At 41.7% G+C, this 21,172-nt stretch overlaps 1 protein-coding gene across 1 annotated transcript in view; it reads right to left on the reverse strand.

The window, feature by feature from the left end:
- wnt5b.L (Wnt family member 5B L homeolog) overlaps positions 1-21,172 on the reverse strand; it is a 78,638-nt gene that overhangs the window by 19,517 nt on the left and 37,949 nt on the right. Inside the window, exon 2 of the mRNA XM_018241175.2 lies at positions 3,927-4,048. Coding sequence (XP_018096664.1) covers positions 3,927-4,048 — 122 coding nt within the window. The remainder of the gene's footprint in view (positions 1-3,926; positions 4,049-21,172) is intronic.

The raw sequence follows: 21,172 nt of genomic DNA on the forward strand, positions 1-21,172 counted from the left end.
TGGGTAGCAGCTGGGAGATGCAGTTCAACAACAGCCATGAGACTTCTTGCTCTCTAAAATTGGGTTCCTACAACCCTCTCCTTGTAATTTAACCTCAAATCCCCGATCCGCTCAGATCCCCAAATCCAGACATACTCAGCCAGCTGTTGTCTTTAGATAGGTTTGCAATTTATTTATATTAAAGGAACAGTAACAACAAAAAATTGCCCTGCACTGGTAAAACTGGTGTGTTTGCTTCAGAAAAATCTTTTGCCGCACACCACTTACTTTCTTGCTGGGTGCATCCGTATCCCTGGCCGCCTCCACGCCAAATATTACAACGAATGTACAAAGTGGGAAAGAGCACACCAGAATATGTAGGCAATGCCTTAGTTCATTTGCAGATTTATTGAGTGCACAAGCTTTCGGGGTCACAGCCCCTTCCTCAGGTGCAATTGCATATTCTGGTGTGCTCTTTCCCACTTTGTACATTCGTGTTTGCTTCAGAAACACTACTATAATTTATATAAACAAGCTGCTGTGTAGCAATGGTGGAAATAGAAAAAAGGCTATTTGGCGCATAGTGGATAACAGATAACACCATTATGTTCTACAGAGCTTATCTGCTGTGTAACATGAGCCTTTTCTCCTTTCAATGGCTGCCCCCATTGCTACACAGCAGCTTATTTATAAGAACAATAGTAGTGTTTCTAAAGCAAACACACCAGTTTTACCACTGTAGGGCAACACTGCATAATATCTGTACTACTTTAAAACACTCATAATTTTTTTTGATGTTACTGTTCCTTTAAGACGACCCAAACTGTGATTGCCCTGAAATGGGGTGGCATATCTGGCAAATATGTAGCTGGATCTGGGGCTGTTGGGAATTGCAGTTCTACAATTTTGATGTTAGGTGTTGGTTGGCATGATTTGAGGTTCAACATAATCACACAGGCCGCAGATAGGGCACTCCCAGTCCATTCTGCACAAAATATGCCCCCAGCTGTTAAATCTTAACTGAGTAGTTGCCAGCACACAAATGCATACCTCCCAACCGTCCCTTTTTCAGAGGGACAGTCCCTCTTTTGACAGCTCAACCTGCAGTCCCTCATTTTTGCTGGAAAGTCCCTATTTTCTCTGCACTGAACAGCCAGAAAATTGGCTTTTAGCAGAGAGTGCAGAACAGCTAAAAGGTGCAAATAAGATACTTTGTAACAATTTTGAGACACAATTTTGAGACACAACAAATAGTTTAGATAAGGAGAATTATTTTCACACTTTCATAACCTGCCAAATTTTGTAAAATGAACATGGTAATTAGGGGGTGTGGCCACAGAAAGGGCATGGTCTAAAAAAAATCACTAGCGCAATGTGCGAAAAAAAATGTTGTCCCTTTTTTTACTTCCAAAATGTTGGGAGGTATGCAAATGGTTAACCAACGCTGAGCACTAATATTCTGGAAGAGTGCATTAAAGTGGCGGTGCAGTATTTTTGCTGCATATAACATACACCCAACCCCATATAAAAAAACAGGATTGAGCCCAGGCAATTAATATCATGGGTGGGGAACACATGGCTCCCTCTTTATACAAACGGCAATCGCAGGTGCACCTGGTTAATGTTGCCTTTAAACGCACCAGTCCTTCACCAATCACCTGACACGCGAGTACACCTAAGATTGCCATTCAAATTAATAGGGAGCCACTCCAAGAGTTTTTAGCCACAATCGCAAGCAGAAATACCCGGAATCTCTGTGCGTGCCAGTGCCTTTAGGGTGAGAATTTACAACGTACAACTCCCTTAAATACAGGTATAACTTCTAAAGTGTCCATATTCGCTAAAACTAAACCTATGCCATAACGAGCCATTTCTATCAGGCTGAAAATATTATGCATTGTTTGCTATGGAGCATGCCACATGGACCACAAAGTGGAGACTTTCCCTAAAGGCTATAATGGAATTTATTCTCAGACCCCTACAAGTGGTCAGCTACAAACTGCTTGTATGGCATGGGATGGCACAGCCCAATGTCGTCCTCTTTATCCCAATAACTTTCCCATAATTCCACTCATCTGCGAAACCTCTAACCTAGTCGGGGGGTAAGTAAGAATTCTGCTGGGACAGGTGAGTAACATGGAGAGAAGTGCAGGTGGGCATGCGACAATAAAAAGGATGGGCGTGATACTCATTAAGTAGAGTATCAGTTTTGCCGTCACCTATATATCTACACTCACCCTGGGGTCTCCAACCTGTGGGTCTCAACTTCCTAAATCGATAGTAAGCAGAGCCAACTTTAAGGGCAGAGATACATGGGTAGATTTGGGGAGGTTAGTCGCCCGGCAACAAATCTCCTCTTCTTCGGGGCGACTAAGCTTCCCGAATGAATGAAAATCGCCGGCAGGATGGCACTCGGAGCGCTTCGTTTTTCGAAGTCGCCTCATGAGGAAACTTCTGGCGACTTCGGAAAACAAAGTGCTCCCAGTGCCATCCCGCCGGCAATTTTTATTCTAGCCGGCGGGAGGCAGTTTGAGAAGATTAGTCACCCGAAGAAGAGGCGATTTGTCGCCGGGCGAATAATCTCCCGAATCTGAGCCTGTGTCTCTGCCCTTATAGCCATGTACGGTGAGATGTTATCCAGTATGTTTGGGAACTGGGGGTTTCCGGATAACGGATCTTTCTGTAATTTGGATCTTCATACCTTAAGTCTAGTAGAAAATTGTGTAAATATTAAATAAACCCAATAGGCTGGTGTTGCTTCCAATAAGGATTAATTATATCTATGGGGTAAATTTATCAAGGAGTGAAGTTCCGCGACTAGAGTGAAATTCCGCAGCTGTCCATTCATTTCTATGGGATTATGAAAGGCGTAATTATCAATGGGTGAAAGTGAAAGTTCACCCTTTGATAAATACGCCTATAAAAATCCCATAGAAATGAATGGAGAGTGGCGGAATTTCACTCTAGTGGCGGAACTTCATTATAAACTTCACTCTTTGATAAATATACCCCTTAGTTGGGATCAAGTACAAGCGACTGTTTTATTATTACACAGAAAAAGGAAATCGTTTTTTTTACAAATTTGAATGAAATGGAATCTATGGGAAATGGCCTTTCTGTAATTCAGAGCTTTCCGAATAATGGATCCCGTGCCTGTACTACATAATCTTGCCGAATACAACAATGCTCTTATATATCTGTGACACTATATGGAGTGAAGGGGGGGTCCTGAGCAAATGTTGTACATTAAGGGGGTCTGGGAATCGCTGGTGTAGGTTGACAGCAGTCCAGACTGGCAGGGCCACGCTCTAATTTGGTCTCGTTCATGACACTCTCTCATCTGTCCCTTCCTTCAATTGTTTCACACTGGCCCAGCCTTCGTCTGCCTCTCATGTAGCCCCCCTGTCCCAATAACAGTTCCTACCCCCCCCCCCAAGCTGTTGAAACCCCACATCCCTGTGTCTCCTTCTCAGACAGAATATGGTTTGGTTACAGTGTGGGAACAGCTGGAGACACTACACTACTAAAATACCCCCTGTACTCAAACTCTTGCCCCTTAGTTTTCATTTTCTTGTTCTGCTGCACTTTATCCCCCTTGTTATTTCTTTCCCATACTTTGCCCCCCACTATTTGAGGAGCACCATTCACCCAATGTCTCTCCTATACATCACCCACCCTCATTCAAACCTGCACCCCAATATAATCCTTCGTTTCCCATCAATCTTCACCCCCAGAGCACCCCATCCTCCACTCATATCAGCCCCCCAATATCCTGTCATTGGTTCCACCCAAACTTTCTAAAACTGCTGCCCCCCCCCCTCACTGGATAAAACGCCCCAATCACATCTGCGCCCCAATATCCAGTCTTTGGGTCCCCCCCTCCTTATATTCTACTATTGGGACTGCCCGTCAGACAATTCCCCAGGGCTTGTGCCCCCAGTACTTACCACCAGGAGTTCGCACCGACTAGAGACTGTTTCCAACAAGACACCAGAGCAGTGACCAAGAGAAGTCGCAGAATTGGCGTCATGCTGCTCCTCTCCGCGGATCTCCGCCAGCACAGGGGTCCCTAGGAGAGAGGCAGATGGTGAGTCGGTAGCGCAATGAGCAGGAGGAGTGAGTGCGGGACTCGGAATCCCGGGGGAGGGGGTTGCTCTCTGACTCCCCCTGCCGGACAGCCCCTTGCACTTCACCCCCTCCTCGCGGTTGCGCTTATTTGCATTTTATTGTCTGGGGAAGTGACTGTGAGCTGCAAGCTTGTTCTGGGGCAGCAGCAACTGTATTATTTAATGATGTCTGGGGAGAGGGGGCTGCGGGCGGAGGGAATGGGGGACAGAGAGAGAGAGAGAGAGAGAGAGAGGGATTTGGAAAGGGGGCTCTGACGTATCTTTTCAAGTCTCTGCCTCTAAGGGGGTCGGAGGGCCACAGGGCAGACTGGGAAAATAACAAGCATGGGATTCTATGGACAGTGACAGATTGAGACAGAGGGGCAACTATAATTGTCTAAGGGATCTGCCTTACACCTAGTGCTTCACACTAATACACCCATCAGATTTAAACTGTGTGACTGTGGGATAGCAGGTACAGTAGGGAGAGATGGTGTCTATAGTAACAGTGGATAATAGTCTCTGGGAAGGGAGTGTGACTGTGGGATAGCAGGTACAGTAGGGAGAGATGGTGTCTATAGTAACAGTGGATAATAGTCTCTGGGAAGGGAGTGTGACTGTGGGATAGCAGGTATAGTAGGGAGAGATGGTGTCTATAGTAACAGTGGATAATAGTCTCTGGGAAGGGAGTGTGACTGTGGGATAGCAGGTATAGTAGGGAGAGATGGTGTCTATAGTAACAGTGGAATAATAGTTTCTGGGAAGGGAGTATGACTGTAGGATAGCAGGTATAGTAGGGAGAGATGGTGCCTATAGTAACAGTGGAATAATAGTCTCTGGGAAGGGAGTGTGACTGTAGGATAGCAGGTATAGTAAGGAGAGATGGTGCCTACAGTAACAGTGAGATAATAGTCTCTGGGAAGGGAGTGTGACTGTGGGATAGCAGGTATAGTAAGGAGAGATGGTGTCTATAGTAACAGTGGGATAATAGTCTCTGGGAAGGGAGTGTGACTGTGGGATAGCAGGTATAGTAGGGAGAGATGGTGTCTATAGTAACAGTGGGATAATAGTCTCTGGGAAGGGAGTATGACTGTGGGATAGCAGGTATAGTAGGGAGAGATGGTGTCTATAGTAACAGTGGGATAATAGTCTCTGGGAAGGGAGTGTGACTGTGGGATAGCAGGTATAGTAGGGAGAGATGGTGCCTATAGTAACAGTGGATAATAGTCTCTGGGAAGGGAGTGTGACTGTGGGATAGCAGGTATAGTAGGGAGAGATGGTGCCTATAGTAACAGTGGATAATAGTCTCTGGGAAGGGAGTGTGACTGTGGGATAGCAGGTATAGTAGGGAGAGATGGTGCCTATAGTAACAGTGGATAATAGTCTCTGGGAAGGGAGTGTGACTGTGGGATAGCAGGTATAGTAGGGAGAGATGGTGCCTATAGTAACAGTGGATAATAGTCTCTGGGAAGGGAGTGTGACTGTGGGATAGCAGGTATAGTAGGGAGAGATGGTGTCTATAGTAACAGTGGGATAATAGTATCTGGGAAGGGAATGTGACTGTGGGATAGCAGGTATAGTAGGGAGAGATGGTGTCTATAGTAACAGTGGGGATAATAGTCTCTGGGAAGGGAGTGTGACTGTGGGATAGCAGGTATAGTAGGGAGAGATGGTGCCCATAGTAACAGTGGGTATAGTAGTGCAAGATAACAATAGTGGACAATGTGGCTACATTTAATTGTGCACAACCTGCTGCACTTCATTTATTATTGAAGTGCAACTCCCATGACCCACTATTGGCCTATAGATCAAGGCCCTACAAAGACTGTTGTTCCCACCACTAAAAATGACCCTTGGGGCACAAGGACAGTGACAGTCAGGGGGAGTCAGGCCAGGGATAGAATGCAGAGAGTCAGAGGAAAGTTGCGTCTGTAGTGACAGGTAATACACTAAGTAGTAGTAGATCAGGCTTCCGAATGAGACAGAATACATTGGGATCCCATTGATCAGGACATAATTCCCAGAGGGCAGTGTGGGGAAGTGGCTGCTCTATTGTCCCCTCTCTGTGGGACGCTGAGAGCTCTGTACACAAATCACATCCACCTGCAGCAGCTCTGCATTCCTCAGACACACTGGCAAGGGATTCCTTGCTTGATCATGAATTTGTAATTCTAGGAAGTACAACTGCAGTAGCTAAAGAGCATGTTTAACCCCTGCACCGCTTATTAGCATGTGTTAGGCAAAATGCCACACTCATCCTCTTGCTCTTTCTCTATCTGATCTAAATCCCTGCAGCTACTATTGAACTATTAAACCCAGCATCTCCCCTGACAGCCTTCAATGTGCCTACCAACCAGATAGCTTAATGTAGCCAAACATGGGCCGAGCTGAACTTCAACTAATCGGTCCATGGGCTGAACCGATGGTAATCATAACATGGGCCCTGCACAGTATGGCTGCCTTTCTGTTGTTCAATCATTTGTGGAAGGAGCACAGATCCTATATGATCCCCATTGGAAGCAGCAGTCCTGTCCTGCTTTATGGCTGAGATTCTAGCTATCTGTATAACAGAGTATTCTATCCCAGTGGCTGCACAGATCCTACCTGATCCCCATTGTAAGCAGCAGTCCTGTCCTGCTTTATGGCAGCTGAGATTCTAGCTATCTGTATAACAGAACATTCTGTCCCAGTGGCTGCACAGATCCTATCTGATCCCCAGTGTAAGCAGCAGTCATGTCCTGCTTTATGGCAGCTGAAATTCTAGCTATCTGTATAACAGAGTATTCTATCCCTGTGGCTGCACAGATCCTATCTGATCTCCATTGTAAGCAGCAGTCCTGTCCTGCTTTATGGCAGCTGAGATTCTAGCAGTATAACAGAACATTCTGTCCCAGTGGCTGCACAGATCCTATCTGATCCCCATTGTAAGCAGCAGTCTTGTCCTGCTTTATGGCAGCTGAGATTCTAGCTATCTGTATAACAGAACATTCTGTCACAGTGGCTGCACAGATCCTATCTGATCCCCATTGGAAGCAGCAGTCATGTCCTGCTTTATGGCAGCTGAGATTCTAGCTATCTGTATAACAGAACATTCTGTCCCAGTGACTGCACAGATCCTATCTGATCCTCATTGTAAGCAGCAGTCCTGTCCTGCTTTATGGCAGCTGAGATTCTAGCTATCTGTATAAGAGAGCATTATGTCCCAGTGGCTGCACAGATCCTATCTGAACCCTTGAAGCTGGAAGTTCATGCTATTCCAATTCCAAAGTACAGCTGACATACATTGAGATACAAGCACCAAGTATACCTGTGAGTCTTTTTAGAAGGCGCCTATTTAGTGTCCGTGACCCTATAACGAAGGACAGTGGTTATTTGTATTTGTAAGGATGATCAGTGCTTCTCAGCAGTGACTCTTGTAACAAAAATAAATGGCATCTGCATGTGGATAGGGGCAATTACAACATGAAAGGACTTCCTGGCTAAGGGAACTTACTGTCTGCTCCTCATGGTCACACAGCATTCCCCCTGCAGGGATCAGGGCCCGGACTTCTAAATGGTGTTTAGTTCAGTCTGCACTTGGCAAGCTGCGAAGGACTGAATACAATTTCCCTTTGCAAAGCACAGGAAGTAAGTGGATCAAATACAAACCACCCAAGAACCAGGAAGTCACAGACATCTCTGATGACTGAGGATGTTGGGAGTTGTAGTTCACAGCAGTACTTGTTTTACAAGAAGGATCTGTGAATGTAACAGTCTGTCCTGTAACAAAAACAGATTTTCTTTTCCATGGGCACTTATGTAACTTGGGGTTCAGAAGGCAGTTTCAGCAGATCAAGAATCCAGTTTGATCGCTGTCAACCCTCTTACCTTTCAAGTGTTCAGCCCAGAAACCGATTGGTCTGATAACCCTAAAGCTGGCCATAGACGCAAAGATCCGATCTTACGAATCAACGTACGATCGGACTTTCCCATCTCCCGACCCTCCACTAACCATTCAGATCAAAGTCTTTACCATTCCGATCAAATAAGAACAGATCACCCAATGTTCTGCCCCTGACAGCAATCGTACGATATCTATGTCCAACCAAAGCTAGTGACAGTCTCCCACTGAAAATCGTACGATCGGCAATACACGCAGAGATATTATCGGCAGGAGACAGAAATTTTCTAACCTGTCCGATCGACCAAACGATCGATCTCCGACGGACGAAAAATGTCGGGACTCTCCACACATGGTCCGAAAATCGTACGAATCAACGATTCGTACGATCGGATCTTTGCGTCTATGGCCAGCTTAAGGCCGGTGTGTGCAAAGCGATTTAATTAAATGTCTTGAGATCATTAAAGCCAGTGGTAAAATATTGGCAAGCAAAAAGACATATTAAACCGCAGGTGCTAGAATTACAGCAGTCCCGTCTTACTTTATGGCAATTTATCCATCTTTACAGAACTACATTGGTAGGAGTAGTTACCCTTTATATTAGAGGCTGGCTATGTATCATATATGAAATGCATTTTTCTATTTAAGGGCAAGGGCACTGTGGGGATCCTCCATTACTCCCTATAGTAATCACATTGTGCGCCATTGCCCTAAAAGAAGGCAAAGTTCTTGGAATAACCCCGTTGAATCTTCCTGGGAATGAGGGTTAATCCCTGTGATATTTGTAGCCAAATTGCTCACAGGCAGTCTAAAGTCTCAACCACCCACCCCATCCATGTCCTTGACAATATACACTATCACTGCAAACTCAGGCTGACAATGACTTGGGAGGGTCTATAGAGTGCAGCAAGGATTTTATAGTCTTGAAACCAGGAGTTGGGACAAAAGAGTGTGTGGGGGGGGGAGGAGGTGACTGGTTTATTTAAAAGAGAGATACAGGAGATAAACAAAGGGTTAAGAAGAAAGTTACAGTAAAACACTTTTATTTTTTGTGTTACTGTTCCTTTAAGAAGAAAGAGAAGACATAGGGAAGTATTTCTTGCTCTTATTACGCTCTTATTACAAGTTACAGCAGACCTTGACAGTGTGCGGGGAGTTGAAGTACAACTGCAATTTGGATGAACGTGGTTTTGGGTTTTCTGGACAGGGGTTTCTGAAAGCAGTTTAGATGCAGACAGGTCAACCCTTCCAAAACTGCTGCCTAGTTGCTAGGGTAATTATACCCTAGCAACATCCATTCATAGCACACCGCTGTGGATTATGTTGGCTCTTTGTGAATGTTACAAAATGTAGAGGTTCGAATTTTAAGCCTGAGTGTTGCAGTTAACAGTTAAAATGTAAAAAAAAACTATGATAAAATATAAAGACTAATTGCAATTTTTTTTGATTTTCTTTGAGAATTACACTGCCCCATTTGAGCAGACACTGTAGCATTGAACTGGGCACTTTATTCACCATCCCATGGAGAGATCATGTCCTGCTACCATAGAGCAAACTAGGATTAGTAGCATTGCCTCCCAAAGTAATAACTAAGGGGCTTATTTGCTTAAATACAAATTTATCTCATATTTTATTAAAAAAACACACACAGAGCCAAACTCCCACACCTTATTTATTAGTAAATAAAACGAGATTTAATTGGATCATGGAAAAACTCAATAACAATTGAATGAAAACCCAAATCGCTTGAATTCTTCAGGCTTTTTCCTGAATTGCTCGAAACTAGCGATGGGCGAATTTGTCCCGTTCCGCTTCGCTGTGAATTTTGCGAATTTCACAGAAAATTTGCAAAACTGGCAAAAAATTTGAGAAACTGTAAATTTGCCGGCGTCAAAATGGGCGCTGGCGTCAAAGTTGACGCCAGCGCCTGTTAAAGTTAATGGGTTTTTTTTCGACACTGCCAAATTTTCGCAAGCAAATTTTATCTGCAAATTTATTCACAGGCGGCAAAATGGGCAAATCCACGCCTAGCGAATAAATTCGCCCATCACTACCCGAAACCCCTGAAAGAGTTGAATTTCCGGGATAAACTCAGCGCAGACCACAGGTGCCTCTCCTATTGACTTATACAGGACCTTAACAGGTCTGAGATGGTGGTTTTCGGATTCAGGCTTTTTACAGAATTGGGTTATAATAAATCTCGAAAAATGTTAGGTTTTTTTCCCTAAAAATTCAAGTTTTCAAGTAAAAACAACCTAATTTTTTTGAGATTTTAATTTAGGATTAATTAGGATTCAGTTCGGTATTCGGATGAATTCACGAAGGATTCGGGGATTCGGCTGATTTCCAAATAGTGGATTTGGTGCATCCCTAATTCATTTAACATTCGAATTTAAATAAAAAACCTCCTAATTGTCTGTCAATGACACCAGCAGCCGAAAAACTATTGCTCTGGGGAGTTGCTACAATTGTATTATTATTGCCACGTTTTATGACTCATCTTAATATTCAGTCCCTCCCCTATTCATTTTCCAGTCTCTGATTCAAGCCACTGCCTGGTTGCTAGGTAAACTGAACCCTAGCAACAAATAGCAGAGGTTGTCCTTTTTTAAAAATGTTGAAATTGCTCATTATTTAGGGCCTGATGGGGCCCCTATACCTCCTGTACCCCCCTGCAGCCGCAGGGTCTGCTTTCTCTGTTGTTACACCCCTGGCGAAGACCAATTGCAAATTTCCTTGGAATATCAATGTCTATGTCATATTAAGGGGCATATTTATCAAGGGTCGAATTGAAAATTAGAAATTTAGCATTTTGTTTATGGCAAAATGCTCATATTAGACTCGGGAGTTATTCAAATTCGATTTGACTTTTTTAAAAAAAATTCTAATTAGATTTTCGAGATTTATCATGCTCAAATTCAGATATTCGCCACTTAAAACCTGCCGAATTGCTGTTTGAACCAATGGGAGGTCCAGGGATCAATTTGGAGCTATTTGCAGCCTTCCTGACATTCGAGGGTTTTTTTTGGCGAAAAAATTCAATTCAAGTTTTTCGGGTCGATTCAATTCATCCCAGTTCTAAAGAGTCGGTTTTATTAATACATTTCGATTGGCCGAATTTCTAATTTTTTTGGGTGTTTTTAAAAACTCACATGAATTCAAAATTCGATAAATGTGCCTCTTAAATTTAATTTAAAGTTGAATGTACCCTTTAAGGGTTTAGGGCACATCTGGAGATTCGGGGAGATTTAGTCGCCCGGCGACTAATCGCCTCTTATTTGGCGCAACTAATCTCCCCGAACTGCTTCCCCGTGTCTTCCGCCGGCTTTAATGAAAAAACGATTGCGCCAATGCACTCGTGGTGCTTTGATTTCCGAAGTTGCCTGAAGTTTCCTCACGAGTTAACTTCGGGCGACTTCGGAGATTGAAGCGACACAAATTTTTTTTTATGTCAAAATGCTCAAATTCGACTCGGGAGTTATTCAAATTCGATTTTTTTAAAAATTTGATTTGAGTTTTTTATAAAAAAAAATTCAAATCCAATTTTTGAGATTTATCATACTCAAATTCAGATATTCGCCACCTAAAACCTGACGAATTGCTGTTTGAGTCAATGGGAGAGATCCAGGGATCAATTTGGAGCTACTTGCAGCCTTCCTGACATTCGAGTTTTTTTACGGCGAAAAAACTGGAATCAAGGTTTTTTAAATTCAAATTGAATTCGATTTGAGGTTGATTCAATTCATCCCAGTTTTAAAGAGTCGATTTTATTAATAAATTTCGAAAACTCGCGTGATTTCGAAATTCGATAAATGTGCCTCTAGAATTGAATTTAAAGGTGAACGCCCCTTTAACAGGGAGCACAGGCGTGATTTCGAAATTCGATAAATGTGCCTCTAGAATTGAATTTAAAGGTGAACGCCCCTTTAACAGGGAGCACAGGCTTACCAGCAGCCGCTGGACTGAGATGCAACAGAAATGACTCGTATCTGATTCGCCTATAAATATATAGTGGAATAATGTGAAGAATATGACAGGTGATTACATTTAGTGGACTGGGAGACATCTGCTTTCTAGGAAGTTTCTGACTATAACACTGACATGTTTATTGCTGTGTTTATATAGAAAGCCACGTTTGTATACAGCCAGGGATCCAGGGTAACTTGCCAACAGCTATTCCTGACTCAGATCCCAGTCGCTGTCATGCCACATTCACACTGTTTGTTTGACTGGGCTACGGGCCCCCCACTGACGTGCCGTCTACCTGGGCACCCAGACCCTCACCTGGACAGCACATGTGTGAGTATTGGCACTGGCTGCTGGCAGCTGAGAGGCCTGATTTAATATCCTGGCACTGGCACCTGAAATATAAGGGGCGCCAGTAAGGTGCTCACTCTAATGCCTGACATGTACTATTATATATATATATATATATACACAGGTATGGGATACATTATTTGGAAACCCGTTATCCAGAAAGCTCCGAATTACGAAAAGGCCGTCTCACATAGACTCCATTTTATCCAAATAAGCAGTGGTTTTTTTTGGGTTTTTTTTAGCAAAAACCTGATTTTTTTTAGTTTTTTTTCCACATCGATTTTATCACGTTTTTTCAATGATAAATAAGGTCAAATCATGGATTCTAGTTTGCTCAGACTTTTTTTTTTACTTGGACAAAAAAAAAATGGGATTTTGATAAATAACCCCCAAAATATCAACTTAAAGGTGAAGCACCCTAATTCTGTGCACAGAACATTCCCTTTGACCACTTTCCCTTTATTCATATTAGCAGGAGCTGCCTAGTCTGTTGTAAATCTGTCCCTATAGAAATTCATTCTCTGTGTAAAGGCCCTTCCCTTTCTCCAGTGCAGGTATGGGAAACCCGTTATCCAGAAAGCTCTGAATTATGGAATGGCCATCTCCCATAGACTCCATTTTATCCAAATAATCTAAATGTTTATATGTTGTGTAATAATAAAACAGTACCTTGTACTTGATCACAACTAAGATATAATTAATCCTTATTGGAGGCAAAACCAGCCTATTGGTTTTATTTAATGTTTACATGATCTTCTAGTAGACTTAAGGTATGAAGATCCAAATTATGGGAAGATTCGTTATCTGGAAAACCCCAGGTCCCGAGCATTCTGGATAACAGGTCCCATACCTGTATTCTTTACAGGCCAACAAAGCCGGTGTCCCATTATCCCAATAACAGAACATGATTTTCTTAAATGATGGTAACGGTATGGGATCCGTTATCCTGAAACCTGTTATCCAGAAAGCTCTGAATTACGAAAAGGCCATAGACTCCGTTTTATCCAAATAATCCAATTTTTTAAAAATGATTTCCTTTTTCTGTGTAATAATAAAACAGTATCTTGTACTTGATCCCAACTAAGATATAATTAATCCTTATTGGAAGCAAAACCGGCCTATTGGGTTTATTTAATGTTTACATGATTTTCTAGTAGACTTAAGGTATGAAGATCTAAATTACAGAAAGATCAGTTATCCGGAAAACACCAGGTCCCGAGCATTCTGGATAACAGGATATATATATATATACAGGTATGGGACCTGTTATCCAGAATTCTTAGGACTGGGGTTTTCCTGATAACGGATCTTTCCACAATTTGGATCATCATACCTTAAGGGCAGGGACACACGCTGCTATTTTGGGAGATTAATTGCCCAGCGACAAATCGCTTCTTCATTGGGCGATTAATCTCCCCGAATTGCCTTCATGCCGGCTAGAGTGTAAATTGCCGGCGGGATGGCACTCGGATCGCTTCAGCTTTCTGAATTTGCTCAAAGTTTCCTTGTGAGGCAACTTCAGAAAACCAGGAGATTTAGCCGACGGGAAGGCAGTTCGGGGAGAACCTGAAGAAGAAGCAATTTGTCGCCGGGCGACTGATCTCCTGAAATAGCAGCGTGTGTCTCTGCCCTAAAGGAACAGTATCACCAAAAAATTGAAGTGTTTTAAAATAATGAAAATATCATGTACTGTTGCCCTGCACTGGTAAAACTGATGTGTTTGCATCAGAAACACTACTATAGTTCATATAAACAAGCTGCTGTGTAACAATGGCAGAAATTTAAAAAAGACTATAGTGTATGTCACAGGTTAAATAGTGGATAACAGATAACACCATTATGTTCTACAGAGCTTATCTGCTGTGTAACCTGAGCCTTTTCTCCTTTGAATGGCTGCCCCCATTGCTACACAGCAGCTTATTTATATCAACTATAGTAGTGTTTCTAAAGCAAAACCCAGCAGTTTTACCACTGCAGGGCAACACTGCATGATATTTTTAATAGTTTAATTTTTTGATGTTACTGTTCCTTTAGTGTTCCCTACTAGAAAATCATATAAACATTAAGGGGCACATTTACTTAGGGTCGAATATCGAGGGTTAATTAAAATCAAAGTAAAATCCTTCGAATTCGAATATCAAAGTCGAAGGATTTACCGCATTTCTTACAATCGAACGATTAAATCATTCGAATCGAACGATTCAAAGGATTTTAATCCATCGATCGAACGAGTTTCCTTCGATCAGAAAATTGTTAGGAAGCATATGGGGACCTTCCCCATAGGCTAACATTGATGTTCGGTAGGTTTTAGTTGGCGAAGTAGGGGGTCGAAGTTTTTTTTAAAGAGACGGTACTTCGACTATCGAATAGTCGAACAATTTTTATTTCGAATCGTTTGATTCGAAGTCGAAGTAGCCAATTCGATGGTCGAAGTAGCCAAAAAAAACGTTCGAAATTCGAAGTATTTTTTTTCTATTCCTTCACTCGAGCTAAGTAAATGTGCTCCCAGATAAACCCAATAGGCTGGTTTGGCTTCCAATAAGGATTAGTTATATCTTAGTTTGGATCACAAGGGACTGTTTTATTATTACAGAGAAAAAGGAAATCATTTTTAAAAATGTGGATTATTTGGATAAAATGGTGTCGGCCTTTCTGGAATTTGGAGCTTTCTGGAAAACGAGTTTCTGGATAATGGATCCCATACCTGTGTGTGTGTTTGTCTGTGTGTGTGTGTGTGTATATGTATATATATATATATATATATATATATATATACAGTATATATATATATATATATATATATATATATATATATATATATATATATATATATATATGCGTCCCATTACTGGTAAGTAGTCTATACAGCCCTTTATATATATATATATATATATATATATATATATATATATATATATATATATATACATATACAGTATATATATATATATATATATAGTAGTCTATACAGCCCTTTATATATATATATATATATATATATATATATATATATATATATATATATATATATATATATACAGTATATATATATATATATATATATATACAGTTTAAATAATTAGCTTTACCAGTTATTGTATAACAAATTCAACAGCAGAACAGAAACGAGCATAAAGGGGATAACGGGTTGAGCAGGAGGAAAGCAAAGAATTGTGGGCAGAGATTAGGTATTTAAATGGGTTGTTCACCTTTAAATTAACTGTTAGTATGATGTAGCGAGTGATATTCTGAGACTATTTGCAGTTGGTTTTCATTTTTTCTTTTTTTTTAAATTATGTAGCATTATATTTGGCTGCTCTCCAGTTTAAAGGGGTGATTCACTTTTGGTATGTTACGGAATGGCTAATTCTAAGCAACTTTTCTTTTAGTCTTTATTATTTATTTTGTATAGTTTTGAATGATTTGCCTTTTTTTTTTTGGACTCTTTCAAGCTTTTAAATGAGGGTCACTGACCCTATCTTAAAAAAAAACAAATGCTCTATAAGGCTACAAATGTATTGTTATTGCTACTTTTTATTACTGATCCTTCTATTCAGTCACTCTCCTATTCATATATCAGTCTCTTATTCAAATCAGTGCCTGGTTGCTAGGGTAATTTGGACCCTAGTAACCTAACTGCTGAAATTGCAAACTGGAGAGCTGCTGAATAAAAAGCTAAATAACTCAAAAACCACAAATAATAAAAATGAAATCCAATTGCAACTTGTCTCTGAATATCCCTCTCTGCATCATACTAAAAGCTAGCAAACAACCCCTTTAAAATTTCAGCAGCTCTCTGGTTGCTAGGGTCCAATTTAACTTAGCAACCTGGCAGTGGTTTGAAAGAGAGACAGGAATATAAACGGAGGGAAGCCTAAATAGCAAGACGAGTAATACAAAGTAAAATTGTAGCCTCACATCTTTTTTTTTTGGATTATGGGGTCAGTGACCCCCATTTGAAAGCTGGAAAGAATCAGAAAAGGAAGGCAAATAATTAAAAAACTGAAAAATAATAATAATGAAGACCATTTGAAAAATTGCTAATTACTGGTTTTTCTGTAACACATTATCAAATTCCAAATTTATTTTATTATTTTCTGAAATATACTCCAAACAAATCCGCACGGCTTATTTCCCTTATTTATCAATACATTTTCCCAAAACATTCCAGTTTGGCTAAAAAACACAAAAAAAATCGTATGAAAGTTCAATTTTTTTTTTGATTTTCAGCCCGAACATTTTTCAGATTTTTACCTGAAAACCAAGAAATTGGATTTTTCCATGAAACCCAGCACAGATCAGGATATATTTAGGACCTCTCCCATTGACTTATATACAACCTGAGATGCTGGATTTTTGGTTTTGGACTTTTTCCATCCTCGGGGTATAGTAAATCATAGGGATGCACCGAATCCAGGATTCGGGATTCGTCCAAGATTCGGCCTTTTTCAGCAGGATTCGGCCGAATCCTTCTGCCTGGCCAAACCGAATCCAAATCCTAATTTGCATATGCAAATTAGGGGGTGGGATGGAAATTGCTTGACTTTTGGACACAAAACAAGGAAGTAAAACGTTTTTCCCCTTCCCACCCCTAATTTGCATATGCAAATTAGGGTACGGATACGGTTCGGTATTCGGCCGAATCTTTCACAAAGGATTCGGGGGTTCAGCCGAATCCAAAATAGTGGATTTGGTGCATCCCTAGTAAATCATGAAAAATTTGAGGGTTTTTATTCACTAAAAATTTGGATTTTATAGTCACATTTTTTTTTAGGGCAGGGGAAAGGCAGTTTGGCGAGATTATCACCCCGAAGAAGAGGCTATTTGTCGCTGGGGCGACTAATCTCCCCGAAATCTGCTCGTGTGGCCTGACCCTAAAGCTGACCATAGACGCACAGATCCTATCGTACGAATTGAGGTTTGATTTTGACCCGACCGATCCTGCCGGAGCCCATTGAGCATCGTAGTCGGATCGTTCGGCCATACGGCCAGGCCCGGATTTGTGGGAAAGCCACCTAGGCCTGGGCCTAGGGTGGCAGGATTTTAGGGGGGCGGCATGCTGCCCAACCACACCCACATTGGTTCAAAAACACTGGGGATTAGCAGGAGATATAATCTCCATGAAAATTTGCATGAATAAAGGGTAGGGGACGGGGGGGGACAAACGGCAGTGGGCCTAGGGGAGCCCGCTATGTAAATCCGGCCCTGCATACGGCTGAACGTTCAGATTACCCCCTATATAGCCATGCTCGTTAATGGCATATCGGGGAAAGATCTGCTAGTTTGTCGATGTCGCCAAACGATCGGATCTTTGCGTCTATGGCCACCTTTAACCTGAAGGTGAAGCAAGGAAAGGGTAGAGTTAAAGTAAATAGATGAATAGGGCATAGGGGTGAATATGGTGATGGACAAGAACTACTAGGAGCAGAGGGGACATATGGGACATACAGGGTGCAAGGAAAGCAGTTGAGAAGTTGGTAGAGAGAATAAAAGACAAAGATACAGGAAGTGACACAGAAAGCAAAGTACAGTGAATGACAATAAAGTGAAAGGGGAATAACAGTGTTAAAGAAGTGTAAGGAAGGAGCAAGAGTCAGGAAGTGAGTTGGGAGCAAAACAGAGGGGTAGGAACAAGACAGAAAGTAAAATGTTATGTATAATCTTTTATATACAGGTAATATGTGTCCCAAGTGTGTCTGGCCTCGGGCCCCTGCAACTGCAATCACTCATTCCATCGCTCCTTTATACTGCACTACTATCATTCACCTGCAGGGGGCACTCACACCTACTCACTCTGCTCCTCTCTAGGCTGTAGTGATCAGTGTTCCAGGCAGGAAGGGGTTAATGGGGGGCAAGCAGTTGTGTTTGTTCTACAGCTGCCCCCCCCCCCTGCTCTCGCCCCAGTGCTAAAAATAAAGGCGACAATTCTCACGCTACGAAGCTGTCCCCATTAGGAATAAAAAAGCCTCGAGCTCCGGCTGTTGTGCAACTACATCTCGCAGTATCCCCATCATGATTATTCACAGGCACTCTTATCAATAACGACCACTACTTAATGAATATTATTTCCCCCTCTGCACCTAATGATGGTCTATTTTAGCTGCGGCTGTCGCATTCTCAGGGTGCACTGCTGTCTGCATCACCAAATTGCCGGCACATGTTCAGGTGTGAAAGGAATTTTTGGGAACGTACAGCTAAATGCAGGAAATAACCGACAGAACGTTATTTATTGAGTGCAGCTTAATATATAGTGAGACGTGGGGTTTTAAAGCGATACTAACAAATTCTAACTGTTTGTAGCGTCATGTGTCGCTATCACTTTAAGAGGCGCATTCATCAAATGTCAAATTTCGAGTTCATGCCAGTTTTTAAAAAATCCCACAAACTCGACCAGGCGAAATTTATTAAAAAAAAAAAAAAATTTCCATACTTGGGTGAATAGGCTCAACCCGAAAACCTCGAATCAAACTCGATTCGAGTTTTTTCTCAGAAAAAAACTCGAATCTCAGGAATGCTGCAAACAACTCCAAATTGATCCCTGGACCTCTCCCATTGACTAAGGACTAAGCACACAAAGCTACAGGGGGAGATTAGTCGCCCAGCGACAAATCGCTTCTTCTTCAGGCGACTAATCTCCTCGAACTGCCTCCCCGCCGAGTAGAATCTATATCGTTGGCGGGATGGCTCGGATCGCTTCGTTTTCCAAAGTCGCCCGAAGTTGCCTGACGAAGAAAGTTTGGAAAACAAAACGCTCTGAGTGCCATCCCGCCAGCTATTTAGATTCTAGCCGGCGGGAAGGCTTTTCGAGGAGATTAGTCGCCCGAAGAAGAGGCCGGGCGACTAATCTCCCTGAATCTCTGTGTGTGTCTCTGCCCTAAGAGGCACATTTATCAATTTATCGAATTTCAAGTTCATGTGAGTTTTTAAGAACTCCCAAAAACCTAAACCTAAATTTATTAAAAAAATGAAATTTTCCAAACTCGGGTGAATAGGATCGACCCGAAAACTCAAATCGAACTCGATTCGAGTTTATTCTCCGAAAAAAACACGAATATCAGGAAGGCTGCAAATTGATCCCAGGACGTCTTCCATTGACTAAAACAGCAATTCAGCAGGTTTTGGGTGGCAATTAATCAATTAGAAAATCATTTCGAAAATTGAATTCGAATTTTTTAAAAAACTCAAATCGAATTTTAACAATTCCCTAGTCGAATTTGACAGTTTTAATTTTCAAAAATAATTTTCACTTCGACCCTTGCTAAATCTGCCCCTAAAAGTATTCCCAGGACTCTTTTGCCCTTGCTACCCTCCAGCAGAAATGTGCAGCCATCAACCTAGGGAGGGCATGGGGCCCAACCTGATCTAAGTCTGCAGCTGGGGGAAAGGGGCCGCTGGGGGTACTGATGGGGGGCAAGGGAAGAGCTGGTAATGTAATTAATGTGATGTTGTCCTGTAGTTCTCCTATTAACCATCTAAGGGTGTTGTGGTTGCTACGGTGTCACTGACCGTAGTAACCAGGCACCTTTGTAAAGACCAAGTATAAGAGAGGGGGGGAGAGAGCCATTTAAACTAACATTAAATTGCTGCATTGCCAAGATTATGTCTACGTTCTGAATGATTAATTTAAAGGTCAACTCTTCTTTGTTTTCTTAAAGGGGGCCTGTGTTTTGCATAATGTACTTTTGGCAGCTACAATTCCCTAGACTTCACTTGCCGGCTGCTACTTAAAAACACAGCGATCAAACCCTCCCCCCCCAAAAAATCTTCACAACCTCCACACAGCGCCATTCTCCTCAATGGTGGGTTTCTGTATCTCCCCACTAGGGGGAAGCACTTAGTTATAGAGGAACCCAATACTATCTTTGGCTTGACTGACGGCTTCTAGAACTTAGCGGATAATGTTATTAAAAATGAAAAGAGGAAATGGGATCTACATGGGTCACTAAGCGTCCGATTGGTCTATATAAAGTGAGCATGGTTATTGGTTCCCTGGGGACTGGATTTAGCAGCCTCATTCATTTGGCTAATGGGGCAATTGCATAGGACTTTTCCTGGTGCTATATAGCTATACATACTAAATTTGTCCAGCAGAGGGCGACAAATAACTGAGTAAGCACCACAATAGGCAAGAAACTCGTTAGGCCTTAATTCACTATGTCCTAATAAACATTTTTGTATTTTTATGAACTTTTGAATGATTTTTTTGGAGGGACTCACATTTATTGTTTTTTTTGAGGGCGACAAATAGCCAAAAAATAAATATGATACTCCTGCTAAATTGGAATATGCTTTATTTCTATACCATGAGCCCCTGCCCCAGTTGAGTTTACAATCGAAGGTCCATATCACCTTCACACACACTAAGGTCAGTATTATCAGGAGCCTATTGAAAGAGGTTGTTCCCCTTTAAATTAAAGAGTGATATTCTGAGACCATTTGCAATTGGGTTTCATGTTTTATTTGTGGTCTTTGAGTTATTTAGCTTTTTATTAGCAGCTCTACAGTTTGCAATTTCGGCAGTTGGGTTGCTAGGGTCCAAATTACCCTAGCGACTATGCACTGATTTGACTAGGTGACTGTGATGTCAATAGGAGAGGAACTGAATAGAAAGAGGAGGAATAAAAAGTAGCACTTACAATACATTTGTAGCCTTATAGAGCATTTGTTTTTTAGAGGGGGTCAGTGACCCCCGTTTGAAAGCTGGCAAGAGTGAGAAGAGATCATAAAAAGAAAACTATAAAAATAAAAAAAAATGAAGGCCAATTGAAAAGATGCTTAGAATTAGCCATTCTATAACATCCAAAAAAGGTGAAGCACCCCTTTTAGCCGTCGGTTTTGGGGTGTGTAAGAAAGCAATGCAGGCACAGGAGGGTACACATAATTGTTTGCA

This window comes from Xenopus laevis, chromosome 3L (assembly GCF_017654675.1).
Source record: "Xenopus laevis strain J_2021 chromosome 3L, Xenopus_laevis_v10.1, whole genome shotgun sequence".
NCBI classification, from domain to species: Eukaryota; Metazoa; Chordata; class Amphibia; order Anura; family Pipidae; genus Xenopus; species Xenopus laevis.